This window comes from Octopus sinensis, linkage group LG9 (assembly GCF_006345805.1).
Source record: "Octopus sinensis linkage group LG9, ASM634580v1, whole genome shotgun sequence".
NCBI lineage: Eukaryota > Metazoa > Mollusca > Cephalopoda > Octopoda > Octopodidae > Octopus > Octopus sinensis.
The window spans coordinates 24,596,503-24,618,595 of NC_043005.1; the positions used below are offsets into that span (position 1 = coordinate 24,596,503).

At 37.7% G+C, this 22,093-nt stretch overlaps 1 protein-coding gene across 2 annotated transcripts in view; it reads right to left on the bottom strand.

Annotated features, from left to right (window-relative positions):
* Positions 1-2,859: 2,859 nt before the first annotated feature.
* Positions 2,860-22,093, bottom strand: part of LOC115215866 (transmembrane protein 68) — a 69,355-nt gene continuing 50,121 nt past the window's right edge. For both annotated transcript variants that reach the window (XM_036505834.1, XM_029785211.2), the window contains 6 exons: positions 20,312-20,406; positions 16,945-17,008; positions 11,959-12,034; positions 10,000-10,063; positions 5,597-5,682; positions 2,860-5,137 (listed from right to left, as the gene is read on the bottom strand). In XM_036505834.1, the coding sequence (XP_036361727.1) occupies positions 5,116-5,137; positions 5,597-5,682; positions 10,000-10,063; positions 11,959-12,034; positions 16,945-17,008; positions 20,312-20,406 (407 nt within the window). In that variant the 3' untranslated portion in view covers positions 2,860-5,115. The remainder of the gene's footprint in view (positions 5,138-5,596; positions 5,683-9,999; positions 10,064-11,958; positions 12,035-16,944; positions 17,009-20,311; positions 20,407-22,093) is intronic.

Sequence of the window (22,093 nt, forward strand, 5' to 3'; positions counted from 1 at the left end):
CGACCCTTGAACTTATTCTTTGTAAGCTTAGTACTTATTCTATCGGTCTCTTTTGCCGAACTGCTAAGTTACGGGAACGTAAACACACCAGCATCGGTTGTCAAGCGATGTGGGGGGCGGACAAACACAACACACAAACATACACATATATATACAACGGGCTTCTTTCAGTTTCCATCTACCAAATCCACTCACAAGGCTTTGGTTGGCCCAAGGCTATAGTAGAAGACACTTGCCCAAGGTGCCACGCAGTGGGACTGAACCCGGTACCATGTGATTCGTAAGCAAATATACAGTAGAGTATTGTTTCTACCTTGTGGATTTTCTCCTAATGTGGGGTGGGGTGGGGTGGGGGATTGGAGCGCAAAGCTCACAATAGTCAAGGGATTACTATATACCAATGAATAGACACACACACTTAAGATTAGTTTAAATATGTTTGACTTATTTTAACCTCTAATGGCAATTTTACTGCAGTTGACCATGTCAAAAGTAGAGGGCAGCACTGAACTGACAATGGTGCGTTTACACCTTTAGCATAATCAAGAAATTTTTTCTCCATGGTAAACTACAGTAAAATTGCCTTTAACAAGTTTAAGATATGTCACAAAAATATTTGAACTAATATACAGTTTGTTTATTTCTCATCACTGCTTTGTGCTAATACTTATGTACATACACACAAGCATACAAATATAGCTACATATACACACACACACTCTTTACTCTTTTACTTGTTTCAGTCATTTGACTGTGGCCATGCTGGAGCACTGCTTTTAGTCGAGCAAATCGACCCCAGGACTTATTTGTTGTAAGCCTAGTACTTATTCTATCGGTCTCTTTTGCCGAACTGCTAAGTTACGGGGACGAAAACACACCAGCATCGGTTGTCAAGCGATGTTGTGGGGACAAACACAGACACACAAACATATACACACCCATACATACATATATATACGACGGGCTTCTTTTCAGTTTCCGTCTACCAAATCCACTCACAAGGCTTTGGTCTGCCCAAAGCTACAGTAGAAGACACTTGCCCAAGGTGCCATGCAGTAGGACTGAACCTGAAACCATGTGGTTCGTAAGCAAGCTACTTACCACACAGCCACTCCTATGCCTATACATGTGTGTGCATACAAAAAAAAAAACTAAATATATACATGCATCTGTTAATAGACGTGTACTGCAATATGTCTGAATAGAAAAAGCATCACACATAGACACAATCTTGTGTGTGCGTGTGTGTAGGGGGAAAGTATATCATGGTACATGTTATTCATACTGATCAGACAAAAACCCCTTTGAGTTTTTCGCTTTTAAGTATACACAGAAACATGTATGTGTGTGTGTGTGTTACCAGCTGATGCATATAAACAAGCTACAAACAAGATTGCCTGCTGATCAGCCACATGAAACTTTTGAAATTTGACACTCAAGTTCAGGCTGTTCATTTTTTACCAATCTAAAGAGAAATCGTTAAATCTGCCATGTTTACATACACGGTTGGCCAAAAGTCACCCGACAGCAAAACAAAACTCCATAAATACAATCTGTAATTCTGAATTGACTCGAATGGAAAAATGTGTCGCTCAAGAAGGACTTCAATTTGAACTATTTTCATGATGTTTCATATTAAGATGCTTTTATTAAATTCATTCAGTTATCTTTATATATAAAAGTGAAGTTGTGTGTCTGTCTCCTACGATTTAGATTCCTAACTACTCCCACATTTTGCAGTGCAGTTTAACCAAAACCGGGTATCTTATAGTCGTGATTCATATCGAGCCCTTCTGGGTATTAGCGCGCGTCTACGATGAGTCTACGATTTAAAAAAAAATTTACCATCAATTTTTTCCATTTTAATGCATTTTTTTCGCTATTATATAAGGGAAGTAACTCTCTAAAAATGTCTACGATGAGTCAACAATTTAAAAAAAAATTTACCATCATTTTTTTTCCATTTTTAATGCATTTTTTTCCTATTTTTTGGCTATAACTCTCTAAAAATGCTTATATAGTTATTTCCCTTACAAACCCGAGCAACGCCGGGTGACACTGCTAGTTAAACATAAATAAATCTTGGAATTAAATGGTTTTGATTTACTGTCAGCTGATCTTTTGGCCAATCCTGTATATCATACCTTGATACTGTATGGACAGTGATCCCTATTCAAAAGCTGCTGATATTAAATAAAGTGTTAAACAATTATGATATGCAAATTAGTGGCTCCAGTTCTCTAGAGCTATGGGATTTGTTGTGTAAATAAATAGATTGGCTGCAAATGCTTCTGGGTCATGTGATGTGAACATCACTGATGAAACAATTTGGGTTGAAAACAGATAAAGGTTGTTCATTATATCTTTCTTTTCTTTTCAATCTGTAGAGAAATAACTAAATTTGCCAAGTTTGTATATATATATATATATACATACACGTCTATATGTTTGTGTGCTTCATCATCATCATCATTTAGCATCCGTTTTCCATGTTAAACCGTCCAACTCATGCTAGCATGGAAAACGGACGCTAAATGATGATGATGATGAAGCACATAAACATATAGACATGTATATATATATATATATATATATATATATATATATATATATACACACACACACATATATACAAGCACACACACACACACACATACATACAAATGCACACACATATACATATACACACAACCACACACACCCATATACACACAACACACACACCCATATACACACAAACACACACACCCATATATATATATATATATAATATATATATATATATATATATACACGTATACAGACACACATATCTATATGTAAATATGCACATTTGTTTAAAAAACAACATATAGAATATTGGGCTAAAAACTTCCCAGGATAGAAATAATTTCAAAGACTTCACAAGTTAGCACATCTGTCATGTCCACAGATTATGTGGGTTCAAGTCCCATTGGTGCCTTCAATTTTTTTTTTTTTTTTCTATCCAAGAAGTTTAATTATTTATTATTGTCCACTTGAAGTTCCGCCATTAAAACAATTTATTTCTTATCTCTCCAAGTTTCCAAAAGAAAAGCATATAATTTTTATAACGTAAACAATATTTTTATATAAATGGGAGAAAAAGTACATGTCACATTTAGTAGAGTTTATTCATGGGCTTCAAACTGAGGATTCACTCCAGCACTGCTCCAATTTTCTCACTTTTCTGCTTTCGTTCTGATGGCATAGAGACAAATATGTTTTATGTGTGTTGAGAGAGAAAGAGAGCAGGAAGAACAGGGAGGAGGGGAGAGAGAGAATGACATACACACACACACACACACATATATATATATATTATATATATATATATATATATATATATTATATGTATATAAGCAGAGAGATGAAAGATGAAGCAACAAATAGACAAAAGCATTTTTTCAATATTTGGCGAGTTTTGTTTTTTATCTGGAAAATAACTTTTTGCATACAAATTATTTGACATTTTAATGTTTACACTGTTAGATATTTGAGGGGGGGGGTAAAGAAAAGTGGACAGAAATATCTGGTGAAGAAATGATGAGAAATAGAGAGAGAGAGAGAGAGAGAAAATATAGAGCAATCAAGATAGGGGGAGGAGAGGAAAGGCAAGAGAAAGAGGCAGAACAGCAAAGGGAATCAGAGGAATGAGAAAGATATGAGAGAGAAAGAAGAGATGAAAGAATAAAAAAAAGGATCAAAGGTAAGGTGGGGAGGGGGTAAATGACTTTTAAAAATATATAAAGGAAAAAGGGAAAGTAAAAATAAATTGGTCTAATTTGATCATTTCTATAGAAAACAAAATGGATCAGTCCAGCACCCCTATCTTAAATAAAATATATCTGGTCCGTCCCTCATAAAACACTGATTGTTACAGCAATTTTATTGCTTGGAGAGGGTTTTGTTGTGGTAATTAGAGGCTAGCTAGAGTGACTGAGGCAGAAATGGTAAGTGTGAGGATGGATGACGAGAGGAGTGTGTGGGAATGAATAAAAATGAGGGGAGGGGATGAAGGTGAAAGTGAGAGGCAAAGCGAGACATAAGGAATGAAGGAGAATGTGTGATTTTCTTTTTTATTAGTTCAATCTGGTCAGGTTCTGTATGGCCTTTGAAGGTCTTTATGGTCTCTGAAGGTCTTGTATGGTCTCTGAAGGTCTTGTATGGTCTCTGAAGGTCTTATATGGTCTCTGAAGGTCTTATATGGTCTCTGAAGGTCTTGTATGGTCTCTGAAGGTCTTGTATGGTCTCTGAAGGTCTTGTATGGTCTCTGAAGGTCCTCTAAGACCAGTGACATTGATGTAGTTAATGTCCAGTGTAAATTGTCATAAAGAAAGGGCTGGTTGTAGTAGGAAAGGAAGAGGGTTGTTTTATGATACACACAATATGGGGAAATGAAAGAAAGAAGAGGAGTGAATCTAGAGTTCTTGAGTGGATTCAACATAAGAGCAGCCAGCTCTAAAGTTCAGAGGCCAGTATTGTAGCAGTAGAAATGTCTGTGAGAGGAGACAGCCTGTCTGTGGGCCAGAGATAATGTTTGAGAGAGAGAGAGAGTGTGAGATCATAGACAGACAGAGAAAAGAAGACTGCAAGAGAGGAATGTAAGAGAGAGAGAAAGAGAGAAAGAGAGAGTAAAGTGGAAGAAACCCAATGATAATTACACTTATCAAAAACTCATCAAAGAGACACATGTAATTAGGTAGAACATGATGAAGTGGAAGAGAGGAAAGGAGAATCAGAGGTTAAGATATGACTGGGATAAGATGTAAATGAATGTAGCAGCAGTATAGAAATGTGTTGGTCATTATCATCATCATCATCATCATCATTGCTACTGTTGTCATCATCTCCATTATCATCTTCATTACGAATGTCATTATCATCCTCATCACCTCCATAGCAATAATTGTCATAGTTGTATCACAATTGCCCTCAACATCAACAACTACACGATCACATCACCACCACTGCCATCATCAACATCACCATTATCATCTCCATCATCATAATCACCATCACCATCAACGTCATCATAGAAGATTGAGAAAGGTCACAGGAATTTGCTAAATCTCTGTCAGAATCTTTGTAATCCTGTCATGACTGCTTGGGTTTCCTCCTGAAGAGAACAACAGAGAAAATATTTATGTAAGTCTGGGGATACAGACATAGGCATGTAGTGGTGTACATGTAGGGGTGTAGAAGTAAATGTGTATTGCTATATGTGTGTTGATGCGTAAGTGTGTGCGTACATAGGAATGTAGACAGGTGTAGATGCATGTAGTCGTAGCAGGGCCAGCCCTAGCATTGCTGGCACCCTGGGCAAACCAAACTTTGTCGTGTACAAGCTGATGGTTGTGGAAATTTCCTTGTCTTTGTCACACCCTCCTTGGCGCCCAGGCAACTGTGTGAGTTGCCGGTACCTTGAGCTGGCCCTGGATTGTAGATAAGTGTAGTTGTGTGTAGATGTCTCTGTATATGTGTAAGTATGTATAAAGTATATATATGTGTTGCTGCATAGGTGTAAATAAGTGAATGTGTGTAAATCATGTAGAAATGTAAGTGTTTTGCTACTTACTTAACAACTCTGTCCAATAAACTTTGTAGAATGCTGCCAGGAATTCTCTGATGTTTATTGATCAACTCTTGCAGTTTACATTCAACCTTAATAAGAGGCAGAGATTGAAAAGATAAATAAATATAAAAAAAGATCAGAATATTGTTTAATGTTTACTAAAAAAGAAGTTATATAAAAAAAAAAATATTGTATTTCTAAAAGGACACATCAAGTGTTCCTAGGACTAACAGTCCTGAAACCCAAGATTACCATTCCTCAAGCCAATATGTCACAATTAAGAGAGGGATATTTAAATGTACAAGGTTTGGGGCTGGCATGGAAGCAAGGACACCTGAAGGATGATTCCAGGTCATTAAATCTAGATGTGGTAGCTATCAGTGAGACCAGAATATCAGAATACACTAGCTCATTCTCCTTCTGATTGCCTACAAAGATCATGTGTGGTTCATCCAGCATGGATCGAGTCGGTGGCAGTGCTGCTTAAGAAAGACATGAACTTAGTAGCAAGCATAATCTTCCTAGATCCAAATGGTAGGTTGGTGGTCCAAGTTGTGAGCAACAGTGAAGATGATAATACTTTCAGAGCAGTGGCCATTTATACCCCAATAAAAGTTAGGAGGTCAAATTTTTTCAAAAGTCTAGAAACTTTCTTAAGAGCATTTCATTTATTAATGTCAGTGGCAACTAGAAAAGCATGCAAGAATTATGTCGGAATAACTAACAGGAAAGTTGGGTGTAAAAGTCTCATAAGACCTGCTCAGGTGTTTCCAATTATCTGACAGGTACCACTTGGATTTTTCTAACACACCAGTGTTCACTTAGACAAACTGTAGAGCATCTCCCAGACCATAGTTAGTTTTCATTAGGTGAACCAATATAAGTTGTGTAAACTGACCATAGTTACAAATATTTGGCTACTCAAAGCACAAATATGATATTTACAATCATCTGAGACAATAGTAATAAACAAGATCCCAGGTGTTGGAAAATAACCATTTCTTTCCTAGTACAGAAAAATTTAATCAGAGATGGTGGTTCTAAAAGATCCACTAAAAATGGAAACTAGCACAGGTGAAAGGTGTTCCAACCATGATCAACTTGTGGTCCTACCAAGGACTACATTATCCAATGAGACAGTTGGGTATGAAACAAGGGAGATTTAGCTGCTATTACAAGCAGGTTGAATGACTATGTAGAGTTCCTCTCCAAGATTCCATTGTTTTTACAACATTGATATTGACAATAATAATCCTTTCTATTATAGGCACAAGGCCTGAAATGTTGGAGGAGGGAGTTAGTCAATTAGATCAACCCAGTATTCAACTGATAATTATTTTATCAACCCTGAAAGGATGAAAGGTAAAGTCAACTTCAGCAGAATTTGAACTCAGAACCTAAAGATGGACAAAAGGCCACTAAGCATTTTGCCCAATGTGCAAACAATTCTGCCAGCTCATCACCTTCACAATACTACTACTACTACAACTAATAATAATAATAATAATAATAATAAATAATAATAAATAATAAATAATAATAATAATAATAACAATAATAATAAAATGCCCTGATGCAGTATCGGGCAGTGGCTCTCTTGGCTTCTGATCTTAACTGATTGGAAGTGTTATCATGTACATTGTATTGTCTTGGTATAAAAGATGGGCTACAGCAAATATTCTGCTCAATACCAAAGATTTGCTTGTCAGTTGTTTGACCTTAGCCAGTTGAGCATGTCCCTTAGTGGCTGACAATATATGCATCTCTGATCATGCGCAGAAGTAGTGGGGGAGCATCATAGCCATATGTTGAGGGGAATTCTTTGGGGTTTGAATAATTCACCTCTGGAGACATGGGTGTTTCGTTCAACATCCTTAAACAACCCTTATTCAGGGACCTTTTGAGCGGGATGGGCTACTTGACCTAAAGAAAATTCAAACTGGGCCCCACCTGCAAGGTCATGTGCTGTTTATCTTGATATGAGCTCACCATGTCGTGCACATATGGTTGTGATGCATGTGCCTAGTGTACCCTTATCAGATGGGTAGTCGTGATGGGTATACTGGGCTTCTTATATTTTACCCCAGTGTCACTTTGATGGCATGCTCTCTCACTGAATAATAATAATAATAATAATAATAATAATAATAATATTAATCATTATCATCCTCATCATTATTATTATTATTATTATTATTAATGTAAGTACAAAACCAGCAACTTTGAGGAAGGTGTGTAATTCAATTATATCACTTTCAGTACTTGACTGGTTCTTATTTTATTTATCTCAAAAGGAAGAAAGGTAAAGCTGAACCCCAGCAAGATTTGAACTCAAATTGTAAATACCATAAACAAATACTGCAAAACACTTTTTCTTTTGCTCTAACGATCTGCCAGCTTCCCACTTGACAATGATGGTAATTATGATTAACAAGGTGGGCCACAGCAATGACACTGCAGAAAACAAATGACAAGGAAAGCAGCAACAACACAGAAGAATGGCACAAAGGCAGAAATTCAAGGAATGGGGTGACTGTTGATTACATCAACACCTTGTACTGGAGTGGTACTTTATTTTAGCAACATAAAATTAAGGCAACACTAACTTACACAGGATTTGAACTTAGAACTTATAGGACTTTAAATAAATAACAGATGACACTTAATCCAACATTATTGATTCTGCCATCTGCATCAAAGACTGATTGGCCACAAATTATGGAGCAGAGTATGTATTTAATTTAATCCACCACCAGGGCTGGTATGTATTTCATAAAGCTCTGAAGGGTAAATGGTAAAGTCAACTCTAGCAAGGTTAGAACATGCAACGTCAAGGAGTGTATCTAAAGATTGCAAAGAGTCATTTTGTCATCATTCTACCATTTCTCTCAATGAGTCACCCAAGACTAGAAAATACTCATTTCTAGTAAGGCACAATGTTAGAAACTGGGAGTGAATTGACCCCAGTACCTAAATATGTACTTGATTTTAACAGTCCTTAGAAAAAAGGGAAAGGTAAAGTTAACCTCATCAGAATTTGAACTTGGAATGCCAAGAGTCGCAACTAAATACTGCAAAGCATTTTGCCTGATGCTCTAACAATTCTGCCAATCTACTGCCCCTTCCAAACCTAAAGGAAGAATACATAAAAGACATTATTGCTATCAAGTTTCAATAATCACTTGATCAAGATTCAATGCATGTTTTTACTTCTTCTTCTTCTTTTATAATAATAGAAGAGGCACACTATCATGGAATAGAAAGAGACAAAGGCGGCGAGCTGGCAGAAACGTTAGCACGCCGGGCGAAATGCATAGTGGTATTTCATCTGCCGTTACGTCTGGAGTTCGAATTCCGCCGAGGTCGACTTTGCCTTTCATCCTTTTGGGGGTCGATAAACTAAGTACCAGTTACGCACTGGGATCGATGTAATCGACTTAATCCCTTCGTCTATCCTAGTTTGTCACCTCTATGTTTAGCCCCTTGTGGGCAATAAAGAAATAAGAAAGGGACATAGCATGTAGAAAATGGAGAAATTGGGACTGTCACATTGTCATCATTGCAAGAATCAGTGTTGAGTCATGCTTTGTAAGTTTGTCCTTATATTAACCCTTGGTCCAGTACTAACCATCATTCCATAGTACCTATGATGTAGACAGGCTGTCATCATCATCCTCATCACCATTGTTTAATGTCTGCTTTCCATGCTGGCATGGGTTGGATGGTCTGACTGAGCACTGGCAAGCCAGAAGGCTGCACCAGGCTCCGATCTGTTCTGGCAAGGTTTTCTACAGCTTGATGCCCTTCCTAACGCCAACAACTCTGAGAGTGTAGTAGGTGCTTTTTATGTGCCACTGGCACGGGAGCCAGTCAGGTAGCACTGGTACCAGTCATGTTTGAATGGTGCTTTTTACGTGCCACCAGCATGGGAGCCAGTCAGGTGGCACTGGCATCAACCACGCTCGAATGGTGCTTTTTACATGATGGTATAACTTTATAGTAATAAGACATAGCTATAAGTCAGTAAAGCAAAAACAGAATGTAAGACATTGATGCACATCAATAGCACATAGACCAGCAATGAAACATAACTGTGAACCAGTAAAGCATAGGCTGTACATCAGTAAGATATAGAGATGCTGCAGAATATAACTATAAGACAGTAAGACATAGGCAGGCTGTAAGACATAGGCATAAGTTGGTAGGAAACAGCAGTAAGTGAATCTCATCCTACTGTGCAGCACATATACCAGGAATCTTCTATCAATAACTAAGTAGGGAGATAGAGAGATAGAAACTTTCATACATGTGTGTGTGTGGTGTGTGTGTGTGTGTGTTTTTGTTTGTTTGTTTGTTTGTGTGTTACATAATCAGGCAGTTGAATTTCAACTTTTGGCTACGTTTACCTTTTTAGCAAATTCTTCTGGACTTTCTGATTGGTCAGGATAAATTGGTTCCCCAAATATGGTTCTAGAAAGAAAGAAAAAAGAATGAAATGTTTTCATGAAGATGTCTATTGGCTCCTTTTAGTTAAATATCAACTATTTCTTCGTCATCATCCCCACCACCAACCACCACCACCACGACTATCAGCATCACACCATTGCCATCACCAATATCACTGAAGCTGTACCAAAACTAGTGTGCAATTTATGGGGATGTCTTTTTAAAAGTATGTCTTGTATAAAAAGCCTCATAAGATCTCATGATACATATTTCTTTACTACCCACAAGGGGCTAAACACAGAGAGGACAAACAAGGACAGACAAACAGATTAAGTCGATTATATCGACCCCAGTGCGTAACTGGTACTTATTTAATCGACCCCGAAAGGATGAAAGGCAAAGTCGACCTCGGCGGAATTTGAACTCAGAACGTAACGGCAGACGAAATACGGCTACGCATTTCGCCCGGCGTGCTAACGTTTCTGCCAGCTCGATACAATTGAGCATCGTTGTACATCGAGGTAACCAAGCTTTGTAATGGGCAGACATGCACCATGTATGTACGTGTGTGCGTGCATCTATCATGCAAGCATATATGTATGTATACATACACAGAAATTTAAGTTAATAAAAGTATATTTATTAGAATATTAAATGGCTCAAATGTATTTCCAATATGCATATCTAATATTAATTTTTAAGAAATAAGAGAGGCGACTCTTTGGACATTTTTATCTCCCTTTAAACAAACTTTCGGTTGGGTAGTTCTGTAATTTGAAATATCAGTTTCAAATTTTGGCACAAGGCCGACCAATTTGGGTGGGGTGCAATAAGTCGATTACATCGACCCCACTACTAAACTGGTACTTATTTGATCGACCAGGAAGTGATGAAAGGCAAAGACTATACTGCTGCGAAATTTCAACTCAAAATATAAAAACAGATGAAATGCTGCTAAGCATTTGTCTGGCATAGTAACGATTCACACAGTTTGCCAAGTTGTTGAAATATTAATACGAAGATCAAAAAGGTAAGTATGCAAAACAACGTGCTCAAACGAATTAACATGCTAAACTGTACACTTGTCTGGATGAGGTTAAAGAAACACTGACAAAAACAAAAACAAAAAATAGGCCCCTTATCCTGTGGATGTTAAGCACCACCAGGACTAGCAGGCCCCATGCAAGACAGACTAATATCTAATTCTGTGTCAAATAAGTTGTAAAATAAAAAGAGACAGGAGCAACCCAAAATAAGGTGGTTCAACAATACTGTAACAGGGGTTGGTATGAGAACCTCAAAACGAATGAAGAAAGACCAAGATGGAAAAGTATTGGTGAAAAAATTCAGGTAATACAAAAGTGGAAATGGTATAGGAACAATATATATATATATATATATAGTTGAAATTTACAGAAAAACAAAAGACGAAGACAGGTGTATAAACAACAAGTATGTGTATCAGTTTGATGCTCAGGAAGCTGAGAAAGTCTTTTGTTTCGAGCTTACGCTCTTCAAGAGAAAGGAACACGAGGAAATAAACAGAGAGAGAATAAAAAAAACTTGTGGAGTTAGCAGTGAATCATAGTGAAGTATATATATATAAATATATATATATATACATACACACACTTCATTTTTGGATTTGATTTGCAAGATTCTTTATGTGAGTTAGTGTGTTGAAGCATATTTTGTTGTGTCTGGGGAGAGTCATTCTCTTTTAGTGCTTTATTATTTAACACACACACACCGGTAAAGTTTCCACTCATTAACTTATTTATTTTCCCTAAAATTTTTGTTGTGACTTGCAACCTTTTCAATAGTCGTTGACTCTCAATGACTCTCCCCACACACAACAATATATATATATATATATATATATATAAGGTGTGCCTATTAAAATATATAGATGTATTTACTTTAATTTTACTGGGAATCCACCATAAATGGGGAGGAGAGGCCATCGTGTTTTCTCATAGAGTTTTCTTAAGATATCTGAAATAGAAAAAAAAGCATATATATATATTTTCAAAACTTAGAATCATCATCATCATCATCTCTTTCTTTACTACCCACAAGGGGCTCAACACAGAGGACAAACAATGACAGACAAACAGATTAAGTCGATTATATTGACCCCAGTACATAACTGGTAGTTATTTAATCGACCCCGAAAGGATGAAAGGCAAAGTCGACCTCGGCGGAATTTAAACTCAGAACGTAGCAGCAGACGAAATACCGATAAGCATTTCGCCCGGCGTGCTAACGATTCTGCCAGCTCGCCGCCTTTTCATCATCATCATCATCATTTAACATCTGCCTTCCATGCTGGCATGGATGGATCAGTTTCAGAAGAGCCAGCCAGGCAGAAGCCTGCACCAGACTTCAGTGACTGTTTTGGCATGATTTTCACATAAAAATAATATTGTAGACTGTCACCTTACTCTTTAGACTGTATATTTACAATATTGTATGTGTGCATTACTCTTTGATGGATTTAACTTCCAATAGTTAACAGCTGTATAGCTGTGTGGTTGAAGGGCTTGCTTCCTAACAATCATGCTATCTTTGGTTCAATCCCACTGCAGAACACCCTGAGAAAGTGTCTTCTGTTATAGCTTTGGGTTAACCAAATCTGTGTGAATGGATTTGGTAGAACGAAACGTGTGTGTGTGTATGTGTGTGTGTACATCATCATCATCATCATTTAACATCTGTTGTCCATGTTGGCACAGGTTGTATGGTTCGACCAGGGCTGGTAAGCTGGAAGGCTGCACCAGACTCCAGTCTGATTTGGCATGGTTTTCTACAGCTGGACGCCCTTCATAATGCCAACCACTCCAAGAGCGTAATGGGTACTTTTACATGCCACCAGCATGGGTGCCATTTGCATGACATCAGAGTGCATTATGTGCCACTGGCACAGGTGCCAATTTAAGTGACAATGGTATCTGAAATGACTGATTTTGTTTGACTTGATGGGTCTTCTTTGCAAGCACAGCATAATGCCAAAGGTCTTGGTTATTTACTCCATGAAGACAAACACTTGGAAAGAACTCAGCCATTGTGCCTCCATGTGACCCAACACCCGAACAGAACTCAGCCATTTTTCCTCCATCAAGCCCAACGCTCAATAGGAATTCAGTCACTTTGCCTCTATAGGGCCCAACACTTGAAAGGAACTCAGCCACTTTGCCTCCATCAGGTCCAACGCTCAAGAGGAACTCAGCTACCTTGCTTCCATCAGGCCCAACACTCGAACAGAACTCAGCCACTTTGCTTCCGTCAGGCCCAACACCAGAGAGGAACTCAGCCACTTTGCCTCCATCAGGCCCAATGCTCAAAATCCAGAGATGAATGCAAACGAGCATTGCCATCATACAAGCAATGTAATTTGCTTCCAGCCATCTACAAAAATACATATTAGGGTGTGGAGAAATATTCTGCTTAGAAAGAGATTAATGTTGATAATCTGCCTCAAAAAGTTGTATCCAACCCATGCAAGCATGGCAAAGTGGACGTTGAATGACAATGAGATAGATAGTACCTAACAGGACTTGAACCAGGTGCATTTAACCATCAATACTCTTTTTTACTCTAGGCACAAGGCCCAAAGTTTTTGGGAGAGAGGGGGAGCCAGTAGAATAGATCAACCCCAGTACACAACTGGTAGTTAATTTATTGATTCCAAAAGGATGAGAGGCAAAGTCGACCTCGGCAAGACAGACAAAATACCGCTAGGCATTTCGCCCAGCATGCTAATGTTTCTGCCAGCTCGTCGCCTTCTAACCATCAATATTATCATCATCATCATCAGGATCATTATTTTACATCTGTCTTTCCATGGTGGCATGTGTAGGAAGAAACTTAAAAGTATCTTCCTTGATGCAGAAAATAATACTTCTAATAAACAACAACTCATCTTTGACATTGAGAAATATCCATACGGAAAAATATACACTTAAATGGTTGATGATGATGATTAGGAGGCGAGGAGGGGGAGGAGGAGGACGACGTGTTTAGCCCCTTGTGGGTAGTAAAGAAATAGATTAGGAGGACGAGGATGAGGGAACTGCAATCACAATGGCAAAGATAATAAAAACAATGGTGCTTAGGAAATTCATTGCAGACATTGTATGTAATATTGCATACGACCATTAATATTCTTGAATTGTTACCTTAATTAGTAACTGTAGGATTACATTACAATCCTCTGTTCTTATGTCCTGGAGTGTGTAATGGAAACAGCCAGTGATTTATTATAGATACAACAGGAATTGGCGCCATCAGCCTATTGCTGTTGAAGTACGAGATGCACCTACGGATGAATAGTGACTCCTTCAAAATCTGATGGATGGATGATGATGATGATGATGATATTGGTGACAAGAGTGATGGTGCTGATGATGATAATGATGACTACACTAGTAATTATGGTGGTTACAATGACGCCAGTGGTTACGTCTGATGCTTGATGATGACAATGGTTTTGATGATGGTAACGCCAGAGAAGAAATCAATATCAAATTATAATCGAGAAAGAAAACGATGACAGTGGTGGTGGTAGTGGTGATGGTGGTAATGTATCAGTGACGATGACGACGACAACGATGGTGGATATGAGGAGATGATGACGATGGTGGTGATGATGATGATAAGCTGAGAGTGAATGAGGAGAGGGAAAGAGTGAAAGAATGACACTCAGGCAGACAGGCATGCACACAAAGACGGGGGAGGGGTGATCTAAGGGAGACGACTTGTGGCAAAGTTTTTTTTTGTCTTTATCTTTTTATTTGTTTCAGTCATTTGACTATGGTCATGCTGGAGCACTGCCCTAAAGGGTGTTAGTCGAAGAAATCGACCCCAGGACTTATTTTTTGGCAAGCCTAGTACTTATTCTACACTTCCTTTTGCCTAAAAAAATCTATACGAATAAACATACGAATAAAAATAAAAGGAATGGCAAGAAAAATATCTACGAATAAAAATATAAGGGATGGCAAGAAAAATATATGAATAAAAATAAATACTAGTAAACATGAAGGCAATGACGAATAAATATTTTTGAATAAAAGCTATAGTACTAATTACAAACTGCAAAATTTACAAGTGATACGAATGATAACTTTTAAAAATTTACAAAATAAAATAAAATAAAAAATAAAATAAAAATATTTTGATGGTAACATAAAAGAAAAATATACAATTCCCTGATGGCTCCATTATCCTACAACGTCTTAATTATGGCTTAACATTGCAAAATCCAGCGAAGTACTCACACCCCTCCGTCCTGCTACTTTAAACTATTATTTAATTAACATATTATCTAAATAGTAAGCATGGTCCACGAAACTACAAAAATGCATCACGGGAACATTACTTTTTTTATTTCGTATTATTCCGCCCTTTAATCACTCACTATTATTCATCCCCACATCTAATGGTAAATTTTTATTCATATTAAATAATAATAGTATTAATAATACTTACGCTAAACTGTAGGGTTATGCATTATTAATTAGGCAGTTCAGTCTATGTTTACATTTAATTTTTCGTTCCTCCTGAGCATTAAGAAGCTCCGTTTTATCCCAAAATATCTCCATGAATTCATGGGTACATAACAGACATGACCTATTTCCAATTCTATAAGATTTAGCCTAACATATTATCTCCCACTTTAATTCGTAATTAATTTCTTTTGTTTTTAAACTCCAAATGTATTTACTTAGTCGTGTAGAATTCCTAAGTTTCTTATTTTTACATATGAATTCAAGCGCTGTGCTATTTTCTGTTTAATTTTATTCGAATTTAAACCTATATATGTTCTATCTGGGTATTTTTCAATATCCGTATTATTTATTCCACTATTTTCATTCCCATCTACTTTTACCGAAACCACACATTTGTATACTACATCACTAACATTACATCTTCCATTAAATTTACGTTGGTTTTTATCTCTACAGGTACAACTATCACTCCTATTCATATGCATATTTAATTTGTCACACCCTAACAGTGGTGGAAACCTGTGGAACAGGTAGACCCAGGAAGAAATGGGATGAGGTGGTGAAGCACGACCTCCGAATGTTGGGCCTCACAGGGGCAATGACAAGCAACCTTTGGAGATATGCTGCATTTGAGAAGACCCAGCAAGCCAAGTGAGATCATAGTCATGGCTGATGCCAGTGTCGCATATGTATGTATGTATATATATATATATATGTGTATATATATATATAATCGTTGGGCAATACATTGTGCTTGTGAAAACCTGCTGAACCAAGTGAAATGGTCATCATGGCCAACAACAGTGCCGCCTGACTGGCATCTATGCCAATGGCATTGTAAAAAGCACCATTCAAGTATGACCAATGCTAGGATCACCTAACTGGCACCATTCCAGCGTGCCAATGCCAGGGCTACCTGACTTGCACCCATACTGGTGGTATGTAAAAGACACCATTCAAGTGTGACCAATGTCAGTGTCACCTGACTTGCACCCATGCTAGTGGCACATAAAAAGTACCCACTACACTTTCAGAGTGGTTGGTGTTAGGAAGGGCATCCAGCTGTAGAAACCTTGCCAAATCATATTGGAGCCTGGTGCAGCCTCCTGGCTTGCCAGTTCTCAGTGAAACCATCCAACCCATGCCAGCATGGAAAGCAGACGTTAAACGCTGACGGTAACAACAATGATGATGATGAGCTAAGGGAATATAAATCAAATAGGCTAATAGCATGGCTTTTGATTAATAACTTAAAATACTTATCTAAATTTCTACCATTGGCCTATTTGGGTTATTTCCCTTACCTCATCCAATTTTGTGTCTTTCAGTTCTACATATCATATGTAATTCGTTAAAGGATCAATAGTGTAAAACGATGTAAAATATGTGACTTACTTCTACTCCAGCCTGGTGTTCGGAATGTTTCTCGAATATTTTGAGTGAACATTGGTATAACGGGCTGCAATAGAGGAAAGAAGAGAGGGTGTATGAGTGGGAGAGAGAGAGAGTAGAAGTGAGAGAGACTGAGAGAGCAAGAGTAAGGGAGATGGAGAGAGGCAAAGTGAGGAAGAGGACAAATAGAATGGTTGACAATAAGAGAGGGAGAAAGCAAACTAGGGATAGAGATAAAAGAGAAAGAGAGATAGTAAGAAAAAGAGAGAGCTGATAAGAAAAAGTGAGATTAAGAATGAGAGACTATGAAAGCGAATGAGAGAGAAAGACAGAAACTAGAGAGGGAAGGGGAGAGAGAGAGAGAGAGGCAGATGGACAGGTGAAGCTAGCAAGAATAACAATAAGCAAACTACTGGAAATAGCAGCCAAACTTTCCTCAAATCAAGTCCTAGGATCCTCTAAAACTATGGGACAGTCACAGTTAGAATATTCCTGATGAGAGCTGATATGGGGCGAAACAACAACAAATAAAGGCTCACTTCAAGAATGTTCTAAGAGTAATAGAACTCTGGCACAGACTAAATGTTCACAAGTTCAATCCTAGCCCAAGTACGTTTATATACAGTGTATCTGAGTGACTGACAGAATTTGAATGATTAACCCTTTCGTTACTGTATTTATTTTGAGATGCTTTGTGTTTCTTTGAATTACTTTAAATATAACAAGGAATTTAGTAAAATAACTTGGTTATCATTCAGCTAGTATCGGGAACATAAATTGTGACTAAAGTTTGGTGGAAGATTTTAATTCAAAACTTATGAAAACAAGACATTTGTACTCAGAGCCAGTTTGGTAACGAAAGGGTTAAAATGGAATGATGGGGAGAGTAATAACAGACAAATTAGTTTCAAAAATGCTTTTACTACTACTACTACTACTACTACTACTACTACTACTACTATTGCTACTGCTGCCCCTGCTGCAATAATAACAACATCAATAATGGTTTCAAATTTTGGCATGATGCCAGCAATTTGAGGTGAGGGTCTAGTCGATTACATTGGCCTTAGAGTTTGAAGGAAAGGTAAATTCAACCTCCGTGACATTTGAACTGAGAACATAAAACCAAAGCATAAAGCCATAAGGAAAGCCACCAAGTCAACGCCAGCCATCCTGGTACATGATGGGTGTTTTATTTAATCAACTCTGAAAGAATGACAGACAAGGCTGGCTTGAGCAGGTTTTTCAACTTATAGTAAAAAAAAAAAGACATAGAATAAATTCCACAGTCTTTTTTTTCTTTTTCTGATACTCCACTTCACTGTCCTAAATAAGAAGACATAAAAATATAATGATTTCTAACAAAAGTGCAAGATCACAAAATTTAGTGAGTGAGTATGGGTAGTGGTAGTGGTGGTGGGGTTCATAGTTGATTAAGCTACCCTCAATACATGACTGGTATTTATATTATAAAAAAGCCAGAGTCAGTCTTAGTGAAATATTAACTTCAGAGAAGGCGGTGAGCTGGCAGAAATGTTAGCATGCCGGGCGAAATGCTTAGCGGTATTTCGTCTGTCTTTGCGTTCTGAGTTCAAATTCTGCCAAGGTCAACTTTGCCTTTCATCTTTTCAGGGTCGATAAATTAAGTACCAGTTTCATACTGGGGTCAATCTAATCGACTGGCCCCTTCCCCCAAAATTTCAGTAGTTGTGCCTAGAGTAGAAAAGGATATAATGTACTGGGGTCAATCTAATCGACTGGCACCCACCCCCAAAATTTCAGGCTTTGTGCCTAGAGCAGAAAAGAAACAAATATTAACTTCAGAGAAAGAGTTCACAAAATTGGTACAAGACATTATGCTTAGTGATCTACAGATCCTACTATTTATTTACTAAAGATTTCTGACACTGGAATAAAGCCAGAAATATTTGGAATAAGAAGAGGCACAGTTATTTTTGTTGAAGGATGGTGAAAAGTGAAGTCAACTCCTACATGATTTTAAAGCTAAACATAGAGATATACTGTGCACCATAATATCAGACAATCTACCAATTCAGTTGTTTGATCAACTACACTACCAACTCACTGAATAACAGCAGATAATCTGAGTATTCTACAGACATTTGTACACTTTATATAATTCTCAAGAAAGCTCAGCAGAACAAAGTATGTGTGATGAAGATGGGCCCATGACTCACAGGTACATCTGATGGGCTTCTATGTAGTTTCCATTTACTAAACTCTTAATTTATTGTACAATGCGGTACTGCATGAAGCTGCATTGGTTAGCCAGTTCTGAAACACACAAATTCATACGAATCATACTAACTTTCTATATACAGTAGAACCTTGTAGTACGAGTGCCCCATTGTACAAGTAATTTACTGTACAAGCCGAGACTTGTGCGAATTTTTGTCTTGAAGTATGAGCGGTAATCCACAGTACAAGCACACGAATTGTCCCATCTTTAAGGTAATTCAGTTAATAAAACCAGTTTACATATTTCTTTTGCATTCTCTTTTTTATAATAGTCATTTTACTTGTTACTGCACCATGTTTTAAAACCCATAAAAAATTATTTTTGAGTGGTTTTGTGGGGCTGGAACAGATTACTTATATTTTAGTTAATTTCAATAAGGAAAATGTATTTGTAAAACAAGAAAATTGTAAGATGAGCTATCACTGCATTTAAGTTTGAAGGAAATAAGGAACTCTCTGATGTAAGGGAGAAAACTTTAATCCCTTCACTTATTCATTTCTCTTTTGTAATGGGACCATTACAGGACTGGGTTTTTCACTAGGAAAATATCCAACAAGATATTGGCTTCAAAATTTTAGCACAAGGCTAGTAATTTCAGGGGTGGATCAAGTTGATTACATCGACCCCACTGCTCAACTGGTACTTATTTTATTGACCCCGAAAGGATGAAAGGCTAAGTTAACCTCAACAGAATTTGAACCCAGAAAGTACACAGATGAAATGTCACTAAATATTTTGTACAGCATGCTAACAATTCTACCAGCTCGCTGCTTTAAACATAATATTAACGGTTGATTTAGCTCGCAAAACTTGAGTCAAACTTAGGCCAAGGTGCCACTCATGGGGATTGAACCTAGAACAATATGATGACTCTGAAGTAAATTTCTTAACCATTTGGCAGTACCTGCACACTATCATGCACACAATGCTGTGCAGTAGGAGTGAACCTGGAACTTTGTGATTGGGATGCAAGTTTCTAAAAGCCAGAGAGTCATGCACCATTATATGGAAAATAGAGAGAAAAATATAAAAAAAAAGAGGAAAAATAACAAAAAGCAAACTAATGAGAGTGAGGCAGAATTGAGAGTAAGAGTGAAAGGTTGAACTCACCACATTCGCTTTAAGTGCAACTTTAGCAAAGCCAACTCGTTTGCTCCACATAATTTGGTAATATTCATCTCCAAAGAGGGCTTCTCGAAGACCACCTGTTGTTATCAGATGAAAGATAAAAATGACCTCTTGTTGAGCGTAAAATGGGAAAAACAGTAAAACAAAACAAAACACTGAACTGGAGGATATTTTGGAAAAAGTAACAACAAAAACGGTTTACAATTTAGGAACAAGGCCAGAAAATTTGAGAGGAGTGGGAGGAGTAGTTGAGACTATTGATCCCAGGACTCTGTTAGGCTCAATTATTTTGTCATCCCTGGAGAAATGAAAAGCAAGGTTAATTATGGCAGGATTCAAACTCAGAATGTAAAGAGTGAGAAGAAATACCAGAAAGCATTTTGTCCAATTCTATGATTCATCGAGTTCCCTACTCTTGGTAATGGCTTCAGATTTAGGCACAAGGCCAGTACTTTTGAAGAGAAAGGGTGTAGTCTATAACATCAATGATGGTACTTGACTGGTACATAATTTTATTGACCTCAGGGAGATGAAAAGCAAATTTTGACCTCAGTGCGGTTGAAAGAAATATTGGTCTGAAATTCTGGAACAAGGCCCACAATTTCTGGAGAATGGGGTAAGTCTATATTACATCGACCCAATGCTCGACTGGTACCTATTTCATTGACCTCGAAAGAATCAAAGGCAAAGTCAGCCTCAGCAGAATTTGATCTCAGCATGCAAGGCAAAATGCTAAGCAGCATTTTGCCAGTCTTTATGTTCTAACGATTCTGCCAGATTGCTGCCTAATTGAAAGAAATATTAAAAGGTAATAGGACGTAAATGAGCATAAATTTTGATTAAAGGTGTTAATTGAAATCACCTTAAGATGTGAAGTTTGCATCATGGAACTAAAAAGTGGTCTCGGGTTGTGTGGTAAGAAACTTGCTTCCCAACCACATGATTCTGGGTTCAGCTCCACTGTGTGGAAACTTAGGCAAGTGTCTTCTACTATAGCCTTGGGTCGACCAAAGCTTTGTGAGTCAATTTGGTAGAAAGAAACTGAAAGAAGCCCATGGTACGTGTGTGTGTGTGTGTGTGTGCATATGTATATATATATATATATATATATAGGTGTAGGAGTGGCTGTGTACTAAGTAGCTTGCTTACCAACCACATGGTTCTGGGTTCAGTCCCACTGCGTGGCACCTTGGGTAAGTGTCTTCTACTATAGCCTTATGCCAACCAAAGCCTTGTGAGTGTATTTTGTAGACGGAAACTGAAAGAAGCCCATCGTATATATGTATATATATATACATACGTGTGTGTATATGTTTGTGTGTCTGTGTTTGTTCCCACAACATCGTTTGACAACCGATGCTGGTGTGTTTACGTCCCTGTAACTAAGCAGTTTGGCAAAAGAGGCCGATAGAATAAGTACTGGGGTTGATTTGCTCAGCTAAAAGGTGGTGCTCCAGCATGGCCACAGTCAAATGACTGAAACAAGTAAAAGAGTAAAAGATATATATGTACATATGTATGTATTTGTGTATCTGTGTTTGTCTCCACACCATTGCTTGACACCGATGTTGATATAGTTACATCTCTGTAACTTAGCAGGTCAACAAAAGAGACTGATAGAATAAGCACCAGGCTTACAAAGAATAAGTCCTAGGGTTGATTTGTTCAGCTAAAAGCGGTGCTCCAGCATGGCCACAGTCAATTGACTGAGACAAGTCAAAGAATATGAGGAAAATTTATACCAGCTGCATGCACAGAAATTCC